General features: G+C 37.3%; 1 protein-coding gene across 44 annotated transcripts in view; it reads left to right on the top strand.

Moving 5' to 3' along the window:
- The window catches only part of ANKRD28 (ankyrin repeat domain 28), a 194,062-nt gene that overhangs the window by 156,484 nt on the left and 13,471 nt on the right, over window positions 1–24,107 (top strand). For all 44 annotated transcript variants that reach the window (XR_010155115.1, XR_001712984.4, XR_008547220.2 and 41 more), the window contains 7 exons: window positions 8,574–8,685; window positions 9,607–9,633; window positions 10,008–10,082; window positions 14,605–14,806; window positions 18,505–18,592; window positions 18,695–18,812; window positions 19,365–19,584. Coding sequence is in view for 33 of the 44 variants with exons in the window: in XM_516310.8 (XP_516310.3) it covers window positions 8,574–8,685; window positions 9,607–9,633; window positions 10,008–10,082; window positions 14,605–14,806; window positions 18,505–18,592; window positions 18,695–18,812; window positions 19,365–19,584 (842 nt within the window). In the remaining 11 variants the exon portion in view is untranslated. The remainder of the gene's footprint in view (window positions 1–8,573; window positions 8,686–9,606; window positions 9,634–10,007; window positions 10,083–14,604; window positions 14,807–18,504; window positions 18,593–18,694; window positions 18,813–19,364; window positions 19,585–24,107) is intronic.

Genomic DNA, 24,107 nt, shown 5'->3' with positions numbered 1-24,107 from the left:
GCCTAGTGGAAAATATAAGCCACAGTAATTATTCTGGGATACCAGAGGCATCCTTTTAATAAGTGATTGTTTTGGAGGCTTAAACAGTGGCATTAAAGGATTTATTTTTCTTAAATTGTAAAAAATATTTTTCTTAAATTGGGTACAATTGTACCCAATTGTAATTGTATTCCCAGGAATGGCTTGAGTAATAAGAGAATCAGGCATAATTCATTCTGCCAAAGCAACAATGAAATATTTTCTAAAAGAAGAGACAAATTCCTCAGAGCTTCCAATTGCTATTATTCAGTAATGTACATTTGCTTATTTGTTTTTTAAATGGTTTTTTAAAAATCCCCTGTCAGCATCACAGTTTCTACCTTTAAAGCTCCCCAGGAAAAGTTGTTGTTTATACTTTGGAATTTTTAACAATCTGACATTGGTTTTCTTTTGTTTAGGACCGACATACAGTAATTATAATTCTGCTCTGCCTTTTATCCCTTCATCCTCACTTTGAGTAAATAATTGGAAAAATATATGAAATCTTCCGTGACTCATTCTAGTCATTCTGCTTGTTACCCCCATTGTCCTGATGCCTGCATTCTTGGTAGACAGTCATTCAGCAAATCCTCTGAAGTGTCTTTATTTTACATCATGTAAGAATCCAGCAAACAAATATATGGCTGCTATCGCAATGAACATATTAAATATGTGAAATATTAATAAATAAAATTATATTTGCCTGTTGCAGATACGTATAGGGCTGTCTTTGAGCAGGATGTCATGTGGGTCTTCTCCACACCTGTGTATAGTATGTATATAAGAGAAGGAAAGGTTGAGGGCTGTTTTTCCTGATTATAAGGAAGAAATTCCCCTCATACCAGCTCTCCTGAGATAACCATCATCAACAGTTACATTGCTCTGTGTGTATGTAGATTATTTTATGTCCCTCACAGCCTTAATCAAAGTTGAAGTCCTGGTATATGTTATAAAGCCTTTTCTATATCATATATAATTTTTAAAAATATTTTATGGGTTGTTAGCTCTAGCCCGCACTTCTTCCGTCCTCTATCCATTACCCAGTTCCAAAACCTCTTCCACATTTTAGATATTTGTTTCAGCAACATCGTAACTTCGCAATAACAATTCTCTTAGTCTGTTTGGACTGGTATAACAAAATACCAAAAACTGGGTGGCTTATAAACAACAGAAATCTTATTTCTCACAGTTCTGGAAGCTGAGAAGTCAAGAATATCAAGGCACCGGCACATTCAGTGTCTGGAGAAGGCCCACTTCCTCTTTGAGGGCATATTCTTGCCATATCCTCACATGGTAGAAGGAATGAGAGCTCTTTTGGGCCTTATTTATAAGGACACTAATCCCATTCATGAGGGAGGGCTCTGCCCTCTTGACCTAATCACCTCCTAAAGGCCCCACCTCCTAATAACATCACCTTGAGGTTGGAATTTCACCATGTGAATGGGTGTGGGGGGACATAAACATTTAGACCATAGCAACACTCTTAGGAAATGAGGCTACATTTTGACTTCTAATGGCAGTTTATTTTTGTCTGTTTTCAAACTTCATAAAAATGGGATCATGCAGTTTTTTGTGTGTAGAGGCTTTGTAATGCTGAGATTTATTCCTATGTATCTGATATTTTTTATTACCAAAATCAATCTTTAAATTTTTTTGTGTTGGTATATAGAAGATATGTTTGCCTTTTGTATGTGACTTACATTCAACAACCTTGTTAAGCTTATTGTGTATATATATGTAAGAGCAGTGTTTGATACTAGCTCTGCCTTTTACTATGGGGACCTTCAGCAAATTACTTAACCTCTCTGTGCCTATTTAATCTGTGAAATGGAGATACTAGTCTAAACTCTCACGACTATGTAGAGTTTAAAATGGTTTAGTATATATGAATTGTTTGGAACAGTTCTGACGTATCCTAATCTTCCTATAAAGGTTAGTTGTATTTTTTAAAACTGATTTTTTGGGCCAGGGGTGGGGTGGTGGGGGGTGGTAAGAACTGTTGTATGCCATGATGGGAAGAGTAGAGAGGAGGGAGGGCCTCTTGGAGTGACAATACCACATCTGTTTTCCTGGCTGAGTGGTCCTTACCCAGGGCTCTGACTAGCCATGGGACACATGAATTTGAATCAGTCTGAACTTGCCTCAGAACTCAAAATAGTAGGGTTCATGAGTGGTAGGGTAAGAGTAGGAGAAATTTAAATAGTTTGAAATGCATTCCGATTTTAACCTATGTGGTTAGTGGGGATGAAGATATTTAATTTGCCTAACATTGAGGAAAAAAATTGTAACAGAATATTGTTTAGCCTTAAATATTTTTTCAGATTTTGTGTATATATTTTATTTCAGAGGACAGACAGATTATGGAGAATCTTCATTTCTTAATTGTCTGCGTTTCATAAAATGAACATGTGTTAATGTACAAACAGAAAAAAGAGTAGACAGACTCTCCTGCCCCCACCCTCTAATGAAGTCCACATTTTCAAGATCAAGCAATTTTGTGATTCAGTATTTTATAAGCACCCTAGTTAACTTACCACTGTAAGTGATTAACCACTGTTCTAAAGCTTTGTGGGAACATAGAACAATGGATAAAGAGAAGACCTGAGGTGGTTTAGTCCTTGGTTTGCCATATTCTAGCCAAAAGGATTTGGGAAAAGTCATTTAACTTAGTGTCAGTAATCTTTTTCATTTGTTAGAGATAATGCTTACCCAGAGTAATTATGAAAATTTATATTGTTTAGCAAAATCTGAAAGGTATGCCAATAAAAGAAATTGTATTAGAATAAGTTTTGTATTCAGGTCTCAGTAAGGAAGACCCATTTCTGTTTTATCACTAACATCTAGAGAACTTGATTAAAGATTTTTTTTAAATGCCCTTGGGTAAAATGTTTTTGCCTGTAAAGTATTCCTACAGACTTGCAGGCTTTTTCTGCATCCCAGTGAGCACTGTCCTCTGAATTCGGCACCAAGGAAGGCTGTGTACAGAGTTTACACACTGACTGAAACACTTCCTTTTCCTGACATGTCCTCAGAATTAGTTTGTGAAACAAAACAAAACACCAGTCTTATTACCTTAGAGCCAGACGTGGGTTTTATTTTATTTCTTTATCATAGTGATACCCACTTTAACCTTTTTATTTTATTTATTTATTTATTTATTTTTGAGACGGAGTTTCGATCTTCTTCCCCAGGCTGGAGTGCATTGGTGCAATCTCAGCTTACTGCAACCTCCGCCTCCTGGGTTCAAGTGATTCTCCTGCCTCAGCCTCCCGAGGAGCTGGGATTACAGGTGTGTGCCACCATGCCTGGCTAATTTTGTATTTTTAGTAGAGATGGGGTTTCTCCATGTTGGTCAGGCAGGTCTTGAACTCCCGACCTCAGGTGATCCGCCCACCTCCGCTTCCCAAAGTGCTGGGATTACAGGCATGAGCCACTGCACCCAGCTTAATCTTCTTTTTTTTATTATGCTTGACTCCAAAGAATTTTAGCTGTGCATAAATATCAAAATTGCACTTAAATGGATGAATATTTGCTGCCATTGAAGATGTTACAATGAAGATTCTGAAAGTAATTTCTAAGAGGTCTAAAGCATTTTAAGAAATTCAGCATTTAAAGAAATAAGTGTTAGCATTGAAATAATGGCTCTCATATATTTGTGAGCTAGAGTTACTGAAAGATCAGTTACATTGCTTTAGAATTTCTTTTCATTTGTTTTTATATGACTTCAGTGTGATTTTGGAAACTTTTAATAAGGAGTATTTGATTAAAGAATTTTTTCCCCAGGTAGTTTAATATTTGGGTAGACGTATTTGAATACCAAACAAATTATCACTGAATAATTATAGACTTGGAATTTGAACATGAATACACTTTAGATTATTTAGCTGGCTTCTCCATGTATCAAATGAATAAACAGAGGCTATTTCACTTTTATGGCCCAAGATCACTGGTACCAGTGCTATTGCAGTGCTTTTTTTTTCTGCTGTAATAAAATGTATTAAAATTGTAAATTATGGCCTATATACTGTTGTGTTTCTTTTGCAGTCTCACTCTGTCGCCAGGCTGGAGTGCAGTGGCGCGATCTCTGCTCACTGCAACCTCCACCTTCTGAGTTCAAGCAATTCTCCTGCCTCAGCCTCCCGAGTAGCTGGGACTACAGGCGCCCGCCACCACACCCAGCTAATTTTTGTACTCTTGGTAGAGACAAGATTTCACCATGTTGGCCAGGATGGTCTTGATCTCTTGGCCTCATGATCTGCCCGCCTCAGCCTCTCAAAGTGCTGGGATTACAGGCATGAGCCACCGCGCCCGGCCCTATATAGTGTTTTTTAATTAATTTTTTTTTTTGTCATTATACTTTCAAGTTCTAGGGTACATGTGCACAACGTGCAGGTTTGTTAGATAGGTATACATGTGCCATGTTGGTTTGCTGCACCCATCAACTCATCATTTACGTTAGGTATTTCTCCTAATGCTATCCCTCCCCCAGGCCCCCACCCCAGACAGGCCCCGGTGTATGATGTTCCCCTCCCTGTGTCCACATGTTCTCATTGCTCAACTTCCACTTAAGGGTGAGAGTTGTGTGTGTAATGTTCCCCTCCATGTGTTCTCCTTGTTCAGCTCCCACGTATGAGTGAGAACATGCAGTGTTTGGTTTTCTGATCTTGTGATAGTTTGCTGAGAATGATGGTTTCCAGCTTCATCCGTGTCCCTGCAAAGGACATGAACTCATCCTTTTTTATGGTGGCATAGTATTCCATGGTGTATATGTGCCACATTTTCTTAATCCAGTCTATCATTGATGGACATTTGGGTTGGTTCCAAGTCTTTGCTATTGCACATAGTGCCACAGTAAACATACGTGTGCATGTGTCTTTATAGCAGCATGATTTATAATCCTTTGGGTATATACCCAGTAATGGGATTGCTGGGTCAAATGGTATTTCTAGTTCTAGATCCTTGAGGAATCACCACACTGTCTTCCACAATGGTTGAACTAATTTACACTCCCACTGACAGTGTAAAAGCATGCCTATTTCTCCACATCCTCTCCAGCATCTGTTGTTTCCTGAATTTTTAATGATGGCCATTCTAACTGGCATGAGATAGTGTCTCATTGTGGTTTTTATTTGAATTTCCCTGATGACCAGTGATGATGAGCATTTTTTTGTATGTCTATTGGCTGCATAAATGTCATCTTTTGAGAAGTGTCTGTTCATATCCTTTGCCCACTTTTTCATGGGGTTGTTTTTTTCTTGTGAATTTAAGTTCTTTGTAGATTCTGGATATTAGCCCTTTGTCAGATGGGTAGATTGCAAAAATTTTCTCCCATTCTGTAGATTGCCTGTTCACTCTGATGATAGTTTCTTTTGCTGTGCAGAAGCTCTTTAGTTTAATTAGATCCCATTTGTCTATTTTGGCTTCTGTTGCTATTGCTTTTGGTGTTTTAGTCATGAAGTCTTTGCCCATGCCTATGCCCTGAATGGTATGCCCTAGGTTTTCTAATAGGGTTTTTTATGGTTTTAGGTCTAATATTTAAGTCTTTAATCCATCTTGAGTTAATTTTTGTATATAGTGTAAGGAAGGGATCCAGTTTCAGCTTTCTACATATGGCTAGCCAGTTTTCCCAGCACCATTTATTAAATAAGAAATCCTTTCCCCATTGCTAGTTTTTGTCAGGTTTGTCAAAAATCAGATGGTTGTAGATGTGTGGTGTTATTTCTGAGGCCTCTGTTCTGTTCCATTGTTCTATATACCTCTTTTGCTACCAGTACCATGCTGTTTTGGTTACTGTTGTAGCCTTGTAGTGTAGTTTGAAGTCAGGTAGCATGATGCTTCCAGCTTTGTTCTTTTGGCTTAGGATTGTCTTGGCAATGCGGGCTCTTTTTTGGTTCCATATGAACTTTAAAGTAGTTTTTTCCAATTCTGTGAAGAAAGTCATTGGTAGCTTGATGGGGATGGCATTCAATCTATAAAGTACCTTGGGTAGTATGGCCATTTTCACAATATTGATTCTTCCTGTCCATGAGCATGGAATGTTCTTCCATTTGTTTATGTCCTCTTTTATTTCATTGAGCAGTGGTTTGTAGTTCTGCCTGAAGAGGTCCTTCACATCCCTTGTAAGTTGGATTCCTAGGTATTTTACTCTCTTTGTAGCAATTGTGAATGGGAGTTCACTCATGATTTGGCTCTCTGTTTGTCTGTTATTGGTGTATGGGAATCTTTGTGATTTTCGCACATTGATTTTGTATCCTGAGACTTTGCTGAAGTTGCTTATCAGCTTACGGAGATTTTGAGCTGAGACGATGGGGTTTTCTAAATATACATTCATGTCATCTGCAAACAGAGACAATTTGACTTCCTCTTTTCCTAATTGAATACCCTTTATTTCTTTCTCTTGCCTGATTGCCCTAGCCAGAACTTCCAACACTATGTTGAATAGGAGTGGTGAGAGAGGGCATCCTTGTCTTGTGCCAGTTTTCAAAGGGAATGCTTCCAGTTTTTGCCCATTCAGTATGATATTGGCTGTGGGTTTGTCATAACTAGCCCTTACTATTTTGAGATACATTCCATCAATACCTAGTTTATTGAGAGTTTTTAGCATGAAGGGCTGTTGAATTTTATCGAAGGCCTTTTCTGCATCTATTGAGATAATCAGACAGACCGCTAGCAAGACTAATGAAGAAGAAAAGAGAAGATTCAAATAGACATATAAAGGGAATATCACCACCGAGCTCAAAGAAATACAAACTACAATCAGAGAATACTATAAGCACCTCTACGCAAATAAACTAGAAAATCTAGAAGAAAGGGATAAATTCCTGGACATATACACCCTCCCAAGACTAAACCAGGAAGAAGTTGAATCTCTGAATAGACAAATAACAGGTTCTGAAATTGAGGCAATAATTAATAGCCTACCAAACAAATAAAAGTCCAGGACCAGATGGATTCACAGCCGAATTCTACCAGAGGTACAAAGAGGAGCTGGTACCATTCCTTCTGAAACTATTCCAAACAATAGAAAAAGAGGGAATCCTCCCTAACTCATTTTATGAGGCCAGCATCATCCTGATACCAAAGCCTTGAGAATTTTAGGCCAATATCCCTGATGAACATCAATGCGAAAATCCTCAATAAAATACTGGCAAACTGAATCCAGCAGCATATCAAAAAGCTTACCCACCACAATCAACTCGGCTTCATCCCTGGGATGCAAGGCTGGTTCAACATACGCAAATCAATACACATAATCCATCACATAAACAGAACCAATGGCAAAAAAAAACAAACACATGATTAAATTTATTTTTATTGTATTTTATTTCAATAGTTCCTGGGGAACCGGTGGTTTTTGGTTACATAGATAAGTTCTTTATTGATGATTTCTGAGATTTTGGTGCACTGGTCCCCTGAGCAATGTACACTGTATCCAATGTGTAGTCTTTTATCCCTCACATGGAGTAAAATATGATGGATAAAAGACTACATATTGGGTACAATTTGGGAACTTCCCCCTGAGTCCCCAAAGTCCATTCTATCATTTTTGTGCCTTCGCGTCTCCTCATAGCTCCCACTTATGAGCGAGAACATACGATATTCGTTTTCCATCCCTGAATTGCTTCACTTAGAATAATGATCTCCAACTCCAGGTTGCTGCAAATGCTATTATTTTGTTCCTTTCTATGTCTGAATAGTATTCCATGGTGTATATATACCACATTTTCTTTACGCACTCGTTCATTGATAGATAGCCTAAATAGACTTGTTTCATATTTTTGCAATTGCGAATTGTACTGCTATAAACATGCATGTGCAAGTGCCTTTTTCAAATAATGACTTCTTTTCCTCTGGGTAGATACTCAGTAATGGGATTGCTGGATCAAATGGTAGTGTTACTTTTTGTTCCTTAAGGAATCTCCATACAGTTTTCCATAGTGGTTTTACATATAGTGTTTTTTAAAATTATTTTCCTCATATTTTATTATCACAGAAATGAAATGAAGTATCTCTTATGGATACCTTCTTACCACTTTACTCTGTTTATATTCCTCTTCTTAGTCCTCTAATTCAGATTCATTGAGTTCTGACCTTGGTTTCTTGAGGCTTTGTTTTGTTTAACATCCTTTCTTGAGCTTCATGATGAAAAATTTACTCATTCTGTGTTCTAGATAGATAAATGGTAATATTGCCAATATTATGAACTCACCACCACGAAAAGTTTAATCCTATCCAACATTGTTTAGTAGAATAGGCGGTGGTATAGATAGAGACTGTGTAAAAGATAGCCTTCACATATGAAAAAAAAAGCTGTCTGACAGACTTTTGAGGTATCCACTTTGAATCAAGAAGATTCTCATGAATGTTTCATTTGCATTTTTATGATACTTTAGTCAATGTCATTTAAATGACAGATTTTTATAGTGTAATACATTTATGATTTTTATATTACTCAAGTATACGAAAAATTGTCAGTTTTTAATTTCAGTCTCTTTTTATCATTGGTTAATATGCAGGATTTAGGATTTTCAGTATGTTGTTGTTGTTGTATATAGGTGCCTGGAATACTTATTAAGAAACGATGCAAATCCAGGGATCCGTGATAAGCAAGGATACAATGCAGTTCATTATTCAGCTGCTTATGGTCACCGTCTATGTCTTCAGCTGGTAAGATTCCTGAATTCTTGTGAAAGACCTAATGGGAGTTTATAGTCTAATAATGTAACAAAAATGAGAATAAATGGATCAAGGAACAAATTCCATTTTGTTTTTTAACATTTTCAGAATTTATATACCTCTTAAATTCACACTTGCTTTAGTAAGATATATCTCATTCTCTTTTCCTTTTAAAAAAGGAGAAAATTAGATCTCTGAAGAGGGCTACTGATTACCCCATGTTCATGTCTACAGTATTTACTTCTCCTGCCCCTTTAAATTAATATTCCTCATAAGTTTCTAAAAAAAACTATAACTGTGTCTTTTGTGAGAAATAAAAGTCCCTGTGAAAGGAATATCTCCCCCATATATTTAGGGAATTCCAAAAGGCACATTTATTTCACAACCCCTCCTAACAAGGGAGACTCCACTTCTGCAGAGGAAGTTTTTATTTCTGCTGTGGTCTGATTCTGGGATAGAATACCACCATTCACCCAAATTTACCAAACCAGAAGGAAAGTCAAGGAAAAGATATTCATGTGTGTAACAGATACTTTAGGTTAAAGATGCTCTTATTTAGACTTACCTTATAAATTACATTAAACTTTGCTTCCCTTCAAGAGGAAATAAAATTCAACGAGCGTAGATATAAAACAAGAAAAGGGAGGTTGACAATTTAATATAGCACTTAGAGCCCTGCTACAAAAATAACTATTTTCCTACGTTATGGATATTCACACCAAAATTTTAGACCTATGTATATAGATTTGACGTCTGTTGTGATATAAAATTGTTTATTCAAAACATCTAATTTTTTGGAGCCAAAGGAAGCACGGGTTTAGGGTAAAAGTTAGCAAAGCTCTGTGTAAGTTGAGACTTAATATAGATGAATACTTCCCAAGCTAAATATTTTTGTTTTGACTTTTATTTCAGATTGCAAGTGAAACTCCTCTAGATGTTGTAAGTATTAGTCAATTCCCTCCCACCAATTAGTATTGGTCAGTTCCCTCCTACCAGTTATGTTTATCTGTTTGCTCTCATTAGAGCTGAAAGTGTTTTTACATATTAGGCACAAAGACGGTGACAGAAATCATGTGTACAGAGGAAAGGAAGATGTTTACTTGGTGGCAATTAAGTAGCATTTCCCCCAAACTCTTATGCCTGTCTTCAAAGCTCTTAGTCTGTGGTCCTTAGTATACTTTCATAATAATCATGTTTTATAAGTTTGCTGAGTTGCCGAATAATACTCTAAAGTGGATTTGAACTGGGAGGGTGGGAGAGAATAATTGCTGTAGTATGTCTTTCTGACATTTAAAATGCCTCTTCTTTTTCAGTTAATGGAAACCTCAGGAACAGACATGCTGAGTGATTCAGATAATAGAGCAACAATAAGCCCTTTACACTTGGCTGTGAGTACTGCCTTCATAGCCGACTTGATGGCTGCTGGTTTACTGAAAATATCTAATAACCTATTTGTGTTGACTCAAACTAGTACCATAAACTTTTGGTCCATGTAATAGTTATCATGGAATTAAAACTTTGAGAACTTTCTTTAATTCAGAGAATTACTTAATGTGCTGGGTTTTTGTTTTTGTTTTTTCTGTTTCTTGCTTTAGAAAAAAAAAAAAAAACAGACAGTGATCCTTAGGCTTCCCCCAGGGCCTTCTGGGGAGAGAAAGGGAGAAAATATGGAGAATATGCCTGTGATGGTGAATTTTAAAATGTGCTGCCCTAGTGGAATGCCTTATAAGTTGGCTAAGCAGATGGTATACACACACATTCTGTGGTATTTCTACAATTTTTTGCTTACTTTGTGATCTTGGGGTGCTAACTTGTTGTGTGTTCACTGGTCCTTTAGTTGCTCACACTATAGGATTTGGCTACATTGTCTGTTATGTCCCTTCCACTTTAAGATTCCTCTAAATTTTTTTTCAGTGTCAATCACTAAATGGAGAAGGTTAGGGAAGAATGTGACAATTTTTTAAGTCAAATGAGAATTTATTACCTTAAATTTCAAGTAGATCCTAATCTAGCTTCCTGTACAGAAAGAATTTATTTTTGAGACAAAGCATGTTAGAGTTGTAGGGAAGGGGGGTACTTTGAGAATCAGGAGACCAGGGTACTCTCACCAGGTGTTTGTGAGATCCATGATTTTTAGTAAAATGCTTATAAGGATGTATCCTTAATTTAATGTGGAACACTACAAGTTCAGTTATTCATTTGATTGTTTCTTTTCATATGTACTATTATTTTTTATCTTAATATTCTCCTTGCGGGTGTTTTAACACTGACATATATACATTAAATTTTCTGCCATTTCTCCCCACTGATACTTCCTATCATGTTCTAAATAACTAAGAAAGCATTCTTGAAGCTTTCTACTTCTTTGCCCTTTGAGTCCTTGGAAACACCATCACCTCTCCCAGACATGCATAGTAAATAAGTCTGAAAAGGCAAAGCCAGCATGGAAGAAATAGCCATTTTACTATTGATGAAAAGAAATGAAGACTGAGCAGCATTAGCAGCAGCAGCAGCATCATTCTCATTATAATAATTTCACTGTCATTTCTTGAGCACTTTCTAGGTGCCAGACTATTTCCCCCTTGCGGAGATTCAACTAGTAGCATATTAAAGACTCCCAAAAGCCCTGCAGTCTTTAGGACTTAGTTATCAGTTTAATGATGTTGTTTCCTTAGAAATTCTCGTTTGTATTCTCCCCACCCTTCAATTTGGCAAGTTTCTCTTTTTGTGCTTGCAAGTTAACAATGTGCTATACATTGATTAGTGGGTCAGTCTCTCTCTCTCTCTGTCTCTCTCTGCCCCCCCATTACTATTTTTTTGTCAGAGATTTTGTATGTGTATATGGTGATAATGGTAGAAAAAAGAAAACATAGCATAAAACGTACCTTCTTAACCATTTCTAATTGTACAGTTCAGCAGTGTTAAGTATATTTACATTACTATACAACCAACCTCCAGAATCTTTTTATCTTGTAAAGGTTAAAACTAAAACTCTGTACCCATTAAACATCTCCCTATTTCTCCTTTCCCCAGTCCCTGGTAATACTAGCCTACCTTCTGTTCCTATGAATTTGACTAATCTAGACACCTCATTTAAGTGGAATCATAACAGTATTTTTTTGTGTTGTGTGACTGGCTTATTTCATCTAGCAGGTTTCATCCATGTTGTAGCATGTGGCTGAATTTCCTTATTTTTAAGCTGAATAATTATTGTTATGTATATAGCACATTTTTCTTTATCCATTCATCTGACAATAGATGCTGGGTTGCTTTCATCTCTTGGCTATTATGAATAAGTGCTGCTATGCCATAGGTATACTAAATAGTGTTTTTAAACTAAAAATTGAAATAATTTAGTGATTAGGCTTAATGAAATATGATTATACCACCACTTTTGCATTTCATATCTATCTCTAGGAGGTTTTCAGAAGTTACTTTAATTTCTTACACGAAACTCTCCCATTCGGGACAACTTGGTACAGTGAAAACATACTGATCTGAGGCTTAAGGAGACTGGCCTTGATTCCTAATTTTACTCATACTGGACATTTGGACTTCTTCTCTCAGTCCCATACAAGGATATCATGGGGGGAAAAGCCCTGTGGCAAATCATCATGGCTCCCATTTATTCTCTTGTCTTTTCATTTTTATTTTTTATTTATTTTTGCTGTTGTTTTTCAGTGTCTCACTCTGTCATCCAGGCTGGAGTGTAGTGGCACAATCACAGCTCACTGCAGTCTTGAATTCCTGAGCTCCAGTGAGCCTCCCTCCCTCAGCCTTCTGAGTAGCTAGGACTATAGGTGCACACCACCATTCCCGACTAATTCTTTATTTTTTTGTAGAGACAAGGTCTCACTGTTGCCCAGGCTAGTCTCAAACTCCTGGCCTCAAGTAATCCTCCTGTGTTGGCCTGCCAGAGTGCTGAGATTATAGGTGTGAGTGACCATGCCCAACCTCATTTATTTTTTTTATTTATTTATTTAGAGATACAATCTCATTCTGTCACCCAGGCTGGGGTGCAGTGGTGCGTGCAATCCCAGCTCACTGCAGCCGGTACCTCCTAGACTCAAGTGATACTTCCGCCTCAGCCTCCTGCATAGCTGGGACCACAGGCATGTGCCACCAGGTCCAGCTTATTTATTTGTTTGTTTGTTTATTTATTTATTTTTGGCAGAGATGAGATCTCACTGTGTTGCTCAGGCTGGTCCCAAAATCCTGTTCAAATGATCCTTCCACCTCAGCCTCCCCAAAGTGCTGGGATTATAGGTGTGAGCCACCACAACTGGCTAAATTCTTCTTTTTATATTGTCTTTTATATATAATGTATGGTTCCTCAGAGTTCATTCTTTCAGTAGCATAATTTTCATTGACCTAGTATTGAGGAACAAAGTTAGATGTAATCCTAAAACAGTAGAATTCCGTGACCTACAGTCACTTTAATCTTTGAGATAGTCAAGCTTAAGTAGTCAAGTTTCTACACAGATTCATTATAAAGAGATCAGTGAGGCCCAGAGCAAGTTTATCTCTTGCTGCTACTTTCTGACATTTTCTACAAGAAATGGCATTATAGTCCTTTGAAGTTTATTTATTTCTTTATGTCCTGCTCAGCATTTAGTCCAGTGTAAATAATATATGTTCAGTTGCCATGTTGGATTTTGAAAAGACTTTTCTGGAAAGCCCTTTTATTAGACTGTATGAAGAAGGCAACTCGGGGCCGGGCGCAGTGGCTCACGCCTGTAATCCCAGCACTTTGGGAGGCCGAGGCGGGCGGATCACAAGGTCAAGAGATCGAGACCATCCTGGCCAACATGGTGAAACCCCGTCTCTACTAAAAATACAAAAATTAGCTGGGGCATGGTGGCATGCGCCTATAATCCCAGCTACTCGGGAGACTGAGACAGGAGAATCGCTTGAACCCAGGGAGGCGGAGGTTGCAGTGAGCTGAGATTGTGCCACTGCACTCCAGCCTGGTGACAGAGTGAGACTCCGTCTCAAAAAAAAAAAAGACAACTTCAGTCTGACAAATCTTCAGTCTTACTTTTGTACAGCTAGGACAATGCCTGGTATGTGGTGATATTCAAGCAGGGCTCGGTTATGCATTTCTTTGCTAAAAGAATTACTTCTTTTTTAGCTATGGCACATTATGGGGTGGGTATGGTCAGTTTAATTTGAGAAATCCGAATATTCAAGCACTGACTCAAGTTGCTAGCTGTCTTTGCAGTTGATGTGGAGCACTGAACTGTGATTAAGAACACAGGCTTGGCTGGGCACAGTGGCTCATGCCTGTAATCCTAGCACTTTGAGAGACCAAGGTAGGAGGATGACTTGAGGCCAGGGATTTTGAGACCAGCCTGGATAGCATAGCGAGACCCTCATCACTACAAAAATTAAAAGAAAAATTAGCTGGGCATGGTGACGTGTACCTCTGGTCCCTGCTACTCAGGAGGCTGAGGTGGGAGGATCACTTAAGCCCAGAAGGTCAAGGCTGCAGTGAGCTATGATCACGCCACTGCACTCCAGCTGGGGCAACAGAGCAAGACCCTGTCTCAAAACAAAACAAAAAAAACACAGGCTTTTTAGAATCAGACTTGAAATCAAGACTTTAAATGAATCCCTGTCACACATCCATTGAATGTCTGCCATGAGCCAAGCATTGTATACTCATGAAAAGATGACCTGTCATTTGAACTTGTATTATTTTTAGAATGCCTGTTCCCTAACACAGTAGCCTACTATGTTGATTATTAGAAAGATCTGTAGTTAACTTCCTGAATTCTCGATGTAGAAGTTTGGATTATCTCAAATAGGATAATAATATGAAGACAAGTTTGCTTATTTACATTTATTCAAGTATTTAGGAAGTCAGTCTAAATATGTATGTTTTAAATTTACATTTTTATTTATTTCTAGGCCTATCATGGTCACCATCAAGCACTGGAAGTGTTGGTACAGTCTTTGTTAGATCTTGATGTCAGAAATAGTAGTGGAAGAACACCCCTAGATCTTGCAGCTTTTAAGGGCCATGTTGAATGTGTGGATGTACTCATTAATCAGGGAGCCTCAATCTTAGTAAAAGATTACATTTTGAAGAGGACACCTATACATGCAGCAGGTATGCCAGATATTATGCTTGATTTATTTATAACTTCTATCCAATACTTTTTTCAATTTCTGATATATAATATTTCCGGTTAATTGTCTTTAAAATTTTGACCTTTTTTTGTTTCAAATCATATATGGATTATTTGACCTCACCAAATAACTTTATTCACACAAATGAATTTACAAAGCCTCCGTCATTCATAAACATTAGGAGTATCCACAGTGTTCAGGGAACTTAAATACAGTGTATTATACCAACCCAAGTAAACCAAGTACAAAAAATATTCATATAAAGTTGTTTATATGTAGGTCCTAGACTACCAGCTTCTGTGTGAAAAAGGAAATAAAAATAGATTTATTAACTAGTATTTGAAACTAACTTTGTGCCTGGCTTAAAACCTCCCTCATGCTCCAGCCTGTCCCACACAAGTGTTTAAGAAGTCATTAAAACTGTCCTGCTCTCATGAAAAGAAGCTCCTCTGCACAAAAGATTTAAGTGCCCCCAAGTGGTCCCTTCCTCCTGTGGCCTCTCTTGGAAAACAACCTTGGCAGCCTCCTTGCTGATACCTTCTGCAATTTTAGGGGCCCCTCAGGGGGCAGTGGCAGTGGATTCATCTTTTGATGATGGCTGCAGATGCTAACATTGGCCAATTCTATGTCACACCTACTGGTTACTCTTTGAGGGCATTTCTCCAGACAGAAGCCCCACTACCGTCAAAGCTTAGGTAGGGCAGGATCAGAGAGGCACCTGTGTTGTTTTGAAGGTTGTGCTACAGCCTGGACTTATCTCTGGATTTCTCCCTCTAAAACCCAGTGGCCCAAAGAGCTGAAAAATGTCAGCTTGGCTCTTCAGAAGTTTCCAGACCCAAGGAGATTACCAAGAGCTACAACTGTCTGGGGAAATTTTTGACTTTAAGTGGTAAAATGATTGTATTCTCAGGGAATACCAACAACAAGACTATCATCACTTAAAACATTATCTGCCTTAGAAGTTGGGTTTATGTAATAATCTAACTTCTGAAACACTTTATCAACAAAACAATGCAGTATTTATTTCTTTCTGGTAGAAGTTATTTTGGATTGGTATAATCTTTCATTTAACAAGTGATACACGTTTTGACTTATTTTACCAGTGTACTGCAGACAGGCTTTACAGAGCACTTTATGCAAGAACTATTCCATATTGTGATATTATGATGTAGCAGATACGTTAAAATACGAAGGTCTATAACCAAGTCAATTAAATGACTTGCTACCCACTGCGTATCACTGGCAGATGCAGATTCACAACTCTATTTTTATAGAGTGATCCTTAAGAATACATTTGAATATATGTCTTGGATTTTTTTTCTAGTCCTTTGGGAAGCTTACATTTTAGAAGACTATTGATAACACCCACTGTTACTCCCAGAGCCGCCCTTCAAAGCTATCAGATGTTCAAGTGGGGCTGAGAAAAATATTTTAATAATACATTAGAACCTCTAATAAACATATATACACTACTATATGGTTTGAACAAGAGGTTAAAATGCATTACTTGCTGTTACCTTATTCTGAAAAAGAGTGAAGTTACATATCACTTTGCAAAGCCAAACTTGGTGGCGCATGCCTGTATTCCCACCTAACTTGGGAGGCTGAGGCAAGAGGGTCACTTGAGTTCAGTTTCATTGCACTCTAGGCAACATGATGAAACCCTGTTCCTAAAATATAAAATAAAAATCAATTTTGTACACTGGATGGGATCTGTGAAAAATAAGTACATTTTAAAAATATTAATCTATAGCTAGAAAAATTATAATTGCAGATCATATGCAGAACTAATTTAAAGCTTGCATGGAGGGGTTGCACTCTCAATAGGTAAATATTGAACTGAGACATTAGCCAGTCCCTTAGAAGTAGTTAGCCAATGCCATATAGTTCAGCATAAATCCTACCCACAAAAAGAACCACAGGTTACTCTTAGTGCCTATCTATTCAAGAAATGCAAGCCTTGTATCTATAGATGCCTTTCAAATTTGGAGGTCTATAGAGAGCATCTATAAGCCATGAAAAGAACACTGAGGGTTTTTTTTCCTGGAGGTTTACCAGTCATTTCCCACAGAGATGCTGTGCTTGCTGTTTGGGTATTGAACTTAGATGACACAAACATTCATCAGTAGCGACTGTGAACTGAGGGTAAATGAACTGATTTGAAAAATGATGGGCCAAACAAGTTCTTCTTGAACATCCCCAAGTGTTACGACCCTGTTTTTTGTTGCTAAGCTGTGAGAGCTGCTGGCAGAGTGCAGCATACAGATTGGACTAGGGTAGGAGAGGTGATTTAAGCCACAAGTTTAATAACTATTAGTATTTAATGTAACTGTGGGAACATACTGTGGAATATTCAGCACCTAGCTTGCTTTTGCTAGTTTTGTCATCTTTTAATTAGAAGAAATAGTGATAGACGTTCTTTTCTGTATCATATGCAAGATACATTTTTTTCTAATGTATTTCTTTAAACTTCAGACTTTGTATATATGAACAGGACCTGAATTTTGCAGAGGATTTAACTTACTTCAAAAGCTCTTTTCTTTGGACTACTTCTACTTGTACCCTTGCCCATTTTATGCATTTGGACTTAACACATGCATTCTTTAGATGGATCATTTTTCTTGTACTGTATGTATATATATATATATATATCATTTGAAATTATTTCAGCCATAAATAACAGAGTACCCTACTGAAAATAGCTTAAGGGGTTTAGTGTCTCACATACAATGTCCAAAGGCAGGCTGGGCACGGTGGCTCACGCCTGTAATCCCAGCACTTTGGGAGGCTGAGGCGGGTGGATCGTGAGGTCAGGAGTTCAAGACCAGCCATGCCTAGATGGTGAAACCTCATCTCTCCTAAAAATACAAAAAAAATCGCCGGGTGTGGTGGCAGGCGCCTGTAATCCCAGCTACTTGGGAGGCTGAGGCAGAGAATTGCTTGAACCCAGGAGGCGGAAGTTGCAGTGAGTCAAGATCACACCACTACACTCCAGCCTGGGCGACAGAGCGAGATTCTGTCTCAAAAAAAAAAAAAAAAAAGCAATATCAGGCAGATGCAGTTCCAGGGTTGGTTGATTCTACAACGGTGTCAGAGCTCTGGATTAAACTCTATTATTCTCTTACATTTGCATTCATGTTGCAGGATTATTGCTGCTGCTTTTAAGGATTGCATCTAAAATCAGGAAGGAATGGGGGCTTTTCATTATTAAAGATAAAAGTATTTCCCAGCAGCCTCTAGACTTATCGGCATCTCAATAGTCAGACCTGGTTCCTGTGCTGCTCACCTTAAAACTGATCACTGTCAGAGGAGAATGGGGTTCTTGTGATTGACTTGGTCTAATCATGGTATCATCCCTTTGCTGGAGTCAAGGCACTCTTCCTGACCACATTGCCAGAGAGCTAAATAAAATGAGCATTCTTTTAGAGGCAGATGATAGGGGATGGGTGCTGGGTAGGCGGTCTGCCTGTCATGTTTTACTGTGAGGAATTCACATTTATTCCAGCTTTAACAGTCAAAGGCCGTAGAAACCTTCTTTGTACCTATAGTTTTCATTCTTGCATATTAAATTCAGTGAAACTATCCCAAAAGTAAATTCTAGAAGATGTGCTTTAAGATGGACATTTTCTATTTTATCATTATATGTAATTACTGAAATGTTTAAATTTCACTTTACAGCAACAAATGGTCATTCAGAATGCTTACGGCTATTAATAGGAAATGCAGAACCACAGAATGCAGTGGATATTCAAGATGGAAATGGACAGTAAGTTTCGATAAATAATTGTTGCATCACAGAAGGGCGTATTTCGAAAACCAGAGTACAGTCTTAAGTGACAGCACTGAACCTATTCCTGTTGTTGCTCAGGACGCCTCTGATGCTATCTGTTCTCAACGGGCACACAGACTGTGTTTACTCATTGCTGAACAAAGGAGCAAATGTAGATGCCAAAGATAAGTGGGGAAGGACAGCGTTGCATAGAGGGGTAAGCAGAAATATGCTCTTTCCTTTCAAAAAGCTTTTATGACCTCATATTACCTAGAACTGAACTAGGTTATGTTTATTTTTTCTTCATTAAATGTTTGTCAAATAGTCTTTACCATTTCTTTCAGTATCTTAGTTTTTAAATGCTAATTTTGAACAATTACAGAGTACAACTTTAGAGAACAATGTTAGAACAAAATTTTAAAACTCTAAAACTTTGAGTAGAATTAATGTCAATTTGACTTTTTCCATTATCTCACTTATTTTCTTATATACTTTAATCTTTTTTCACCTTTGAAATATCATTATTTTCATTGAATACCAAGTTTCTCTCTTCGTGTTTTCATACTGTTTGCATTTTAGAAGGGTTGTTGCTTTAACTGAATTTTTAAACCACTTCCAATAAAAATACAGAATTACTCATAAAATGATAAATGGCTTTAATTGATGGAAGGATATGGAGAGTATGGTCTTTAAAGTTTTTAATTAGCTGAAATTGGCATGTAATGTTTAGCATAATATGTTTGACTACCTTTAAATTATTTTCTTTCAGGCAGTTACAGGCCATGAAGAATGTGTAGATGCATTACTTCAACATGGTGCTAAGTGCTTACTTCGGGATAGCAGGGGCCGGACGCCTATACACCTGTCTGCTGCCTGTGGACACATTGGTGTTCTCGGAGCCCTTTTGCAGTCAGCAGCATCTATGGATGCAAATCCAGCCACAGCAGACAATCATGGATATACAGCACTTCACTGGGCTTGCTACAATGGTTAAGTATACAAACACAAATGCATATCATTGTGTAGTGAACAGAGATAAAAGAATGACATATTTATAAGGCAAATTTTAAGTTTAAAATTAGCAAAAACCTTGGGAATAATCTACTGTATAGGCTCACGTACTAATAATACTTAGTACGTAGGCTCACTCCTGTCCTTTGTCATGCTAAAGCCAAGACACTAGTTGTCAAAGGTGTTCTGAGATAAGCCATGAAGCATTTTTGAGGTTTTTCTTTTCTTTTCTTTTTTAGTTTTGGTAAGATCTTGCTATGTTGCCCAGGCTGGTCTTGAACTCCTGGCGTCAAGTGATCCTCCCACCTCAGCCTCCCAAAGTGTTGGGATTACAGGCATGAGCCACTATGTAGCCTGAAGTTTTTCTTAGATCCTTATTTCAACAAATATTTTGCATTTTTAGGAGGTTTTTAGAATGTTTCCATTGCTTTTATATAGTGTGCTTGTATTTTGATTGTGTTCTTTTACTTTTTTTTTTTTTTTAAGAGTCCCACTATGTTGCCCAGGCTGGTCTTGAACAACTGGGCTTAAGCAATCCTCCCACATCAGACTCCCCAAGTGCTAGGATTACAGGCATGAGCCATTGCACCCAGCCATGTTCTTTTACTTTCTAAATACAATCATATTAGGGGAAAAATAACCAAAAGTAGGAGAAACAGTGAGATGTATCACATTCTAAACTGAAATCTATGTGTGTTTTCTGAGCACATTGCAAGATAACATTCTTATATTACCAGTAATATCCATGTTCAATGTTTTAAAGGAATAAATCCCTAGCAGGTCTTAGAATTAGAAACTTTGATGGGTTAACTCTGCTACATGGTTAAAAGAGATTTTCTTTGGCCTCCTACAGGCTCACAGTCACAGTCATCGCTTTTATAGGTAGACTCACAAAAGGTCACGTAGGGAAGCATAAAGCTACTTTGAAGGTATAGATGTTAAAAATGCAGTTTGGCTTATGAAATGCCACTAATTAAAATAATTTATGTAATGAAGCATGTTGAGATATTTTTAGATTTGATCATCTTAGAAAACTCAAGTACATTATATACAGTGCAAGCATCAGTGTTGTCAAAGTTCAAGCTTCAGGCTTTAGCAGAGAAATTAGAGGTTTTTAAAATTTGTTTTCAATTTCAGTGTAGCTTCAAGATTAATGTTAATTATGACAGCAGATCTACAAAGCTGTAGTTCACAAACTAATAACCTTCCCTCAAAATGCAGAGAAAATATAAATTGTCTCTTTATATAAATACCCATTTGCTAAAAATAAATAAGTATAATATCTGTTGTAAAATCAGACTGCCTTACCAGGAAGTTGAGATTTGCTGTCTTTCTATAATACGCTGTTTCATAGTTCTTTCACTGGGAGCTGTTCTGACAAAGTTATCAAGTTAAAGCAAAAGAGGAAAAAGCTGAATCTTGTAAAATTATAACTTCATTAAATGTTTCCACAAGTATTTCTGAGATACAATATTTTGATTTTCATATTAGTCCTTATGCCAAAGTTGGGAGTTGCATTCTCTTGCCGTTAGAACATTTTGGGCTCTTGAGGTTTGTCCTGTTATACTGTTGGTTATCCTTCAGCTGAGTACTGATAGCACCATAAAAACTTGAATAGTCAAATCTGTTGCTCATTGAACAAGCTAGTTTAGTCTCTTTGTTTTTTACTACCTTAAATCCTTAACCAAAACAGTTTTGAAAACTATAAAACCTTTGGGGTTTAACTTCTCTTTTTCCCATTTCTACTCGCTAAGGCAAGTAGAAATGAGTGTAGTGAAGTGGCCAGAGACTAGTACTCATACTAGTACAAAGAAGATACTGTATTTTGCCATTGATGTTTGATTTGTTTCTGTAATGTGACTTGACATTTTACAAGTATAAGGAAAACCCAAAATATCTAATATAGTGGGAAAATATCTACAATTGTGAGTTGTGTTTCTGTAAAAAAGTCAGTGAGATAAAACTGTTCAGAAGCAAAGACTTACTGCTTGGTTTTTAAAAAAATATATCCCTGAAGATTAACCATTGGAAAAATCACACAGTGAGATATTTTTCCTCAGGAAGAGCATTTAGTTGTAAATGTACTGCTGTAACTGTCCTTTGGAGAGTTGCTTTCTATTACAGTGTTTCTTATCAGATCTATATGTAGAACATTTTCCCTAAAGTGAGTTCCTACTCTATCACTGCTAAATTTAGACTCTAAGCACGTTTTGTGCAAGAGACAGAACTTTGCAAGAACTGCATGCCTGGTTGCCATTTAAAGATCATAACAAATGTGTCTGATTTTCAGCCTGTAGCAAAATTGTGGTGATGCTGAATTTGAGCTGGAAGGAATTTAATGTGTGTTGGCTATATGCAATAAGCGACTATATAGACAGCCTAAAATTAATACCATATTTATAGCCAAAAGCCCATTTTATAATTTGGCATTCTGAAAGTAGAATATGTAAAATGGTTTTTACTTTAACTAGTAATTATTGTACAGCTGGAAAGAAAAGTGGAAGCATGCCAACAGAACAGAAAACAACCTCTTAAAATTAAAATGAAATGATGGCCAAGTTTTAGAAAAACACTGGCTGTAGATACTAAAAGTTCACAATTTCAGTTTATGTAGTCATTCAATCACAGAACTTAAGAATACTTATTATTCCTTTAAAAAATGTGTTCATTTTTATGAAGCTCTAAACATCCTCAGACTAGCCTCTGAAACTCAGGAGGACCCAGTTTACCATCCTGTCTATCTTTCATAAATGATGATAGAAAGTTATGAGATTGTCTGCTTGATATCACCCAGTAATGATTTCTGGAGGTCACAAAGGGGCCCCACTGTTCCCTTTTCTCAGTCTGTACTCAGATGGTGAGTGGTTCTCAAACCCTTTGGTCTCAGGAACTATGGATTGATACTGACTGTATTAGAAATTGTAATTGAGAAATTTTTAAATACTTACTGATTTATTTAAAAATAATGTCTATTACATGTTAACATAAATAATCTTTTTTTATGAAAACTATTTTCCAAAAGTATTTTCTTTTTAGTGAGAAGAGTAGTACATCTCTTTATAGCTAATTTAAGAGAATAGTTGGGTTCTCATCTGTGTTTTTATTCATATTTTTTTTGCGTCACCCCAGGGTTCCCTAGGCCACGCCTTAAGAACCCATATACCTGGAGAATGGGGGGCTCTTAAGTCAACAATGGACAACTTTCCATTGCTGTATCTTAGTAATGAGTTAACATTCAGAACGATGGCATTAAAGGAGTTTCTCAACCTCAGCACTATGACGTTTTGGGCCAGATGATTGTTGCAAGGGACTCTCCAGTGCATTGCAAGATGTTTAGCAGCATCATTGGTTTCTACCCACTAGATGCTAGTTGCACTGCCCCACCTTCAGTTGTGATAAACAAAAATGTCTGTAGGCATTGCCACACACAATATCTGCTGATGGGCAAAATCCACTTGAAAACTACTAGATTAGAGAAAAGAACTGACAAAAGATGGAACACAATTACAGGTTTTTCTAAAAATTACTTTTCCACAATTATAGGGTAAAGTTTAAGCTGATTAAGTTTGAATAATTTAAAAAGAAAAGAAAATATAACATCACTTTGGTAGGCAAATATTAAACCATGAAAATGTATAAAGAGGCCATGTAAGAATCTTATTCCTAAAGTAGATCCCAAATGACTAATGAAATAAAATAAGCAACATTTTATTTGTAGTAATTAGGGTATTAAATTAAAACCCTAGCTCTGGAATTAGGGGAGAAAATTTGAAATTTGGATTTTTCTGTTTTTGAAGTTACTGTTAAAAACTATGGACCAGATATTGATCAACAGTCAATACAGTCAGCCCTCCATATCCATGGGTCCCCCATCGGTGAATTCAACTGAATGTCGATCAGAAATATAGTTAGGCTGAACATGTACAGACTTTTTTTTTTTGTCATTATTCCCTAAACAATACAACAACTATTTATATAGCATTTACATTGAATTAAGTTGTAAGTAATCTAGAGATGACTTAAAGTATATGAGAAGATGTGCATAGGTTATACACAAATAAACCATTTTGTACAAGGGACCTGTATAAGGGACTATGGAGTTTTGCTGTCAGTGGGGAGTCCTGGACCCAATCCCCCAAGAATACCAAGGCTGGATACTTCTCTTTTACCACAGCAATATCACTTTGGTAGGAAATTGTCTTACAAAAATACTTCCTAAAATAAAAACAAAATGTTGGCCGTGGTGGCTTACGCCTGTAATCCCAGCATTTTAGGAGGCTGAGGCAGGCAGATCACTTGAGCTCTGGGATTCAAGACCAGCCTGAGCAACATGGCAAAACTTCATCTCTACAAAATATCAAAAAATTAGCCAGGTGTGGTAGCCTTGCACCTGTTGTCTTAGCAACTCAGGAGGCTGAGTTGGGAGGATCACTTGAGCCCAGGAGGTTGAGGCTGCAGAGAGTCATGATCATGCCACTGCACTTCAACTTGGGCAACAGAG

The sequence above is a fragment of the Pan troglodytes genome, chromosome 2 (assembly GCF_028858775.2).
Source record: "Pan troglodytes isolate AG18354 chromosome 2, NHGRI_mPanTro3-v2.0_pri, whole genome shotgun sequence".
NCBI classification, from domain to species: Eukaryota; Metazoa; Chordata; class Mammalia; order Primates; family Hominidae; genus Pan; species Pan troglodytes.
The sequence above is the reverse complement of the archived record's forward strand: the minus strand, read 5'-3'. Positions and strand labels throughout refer to the sequence as shown.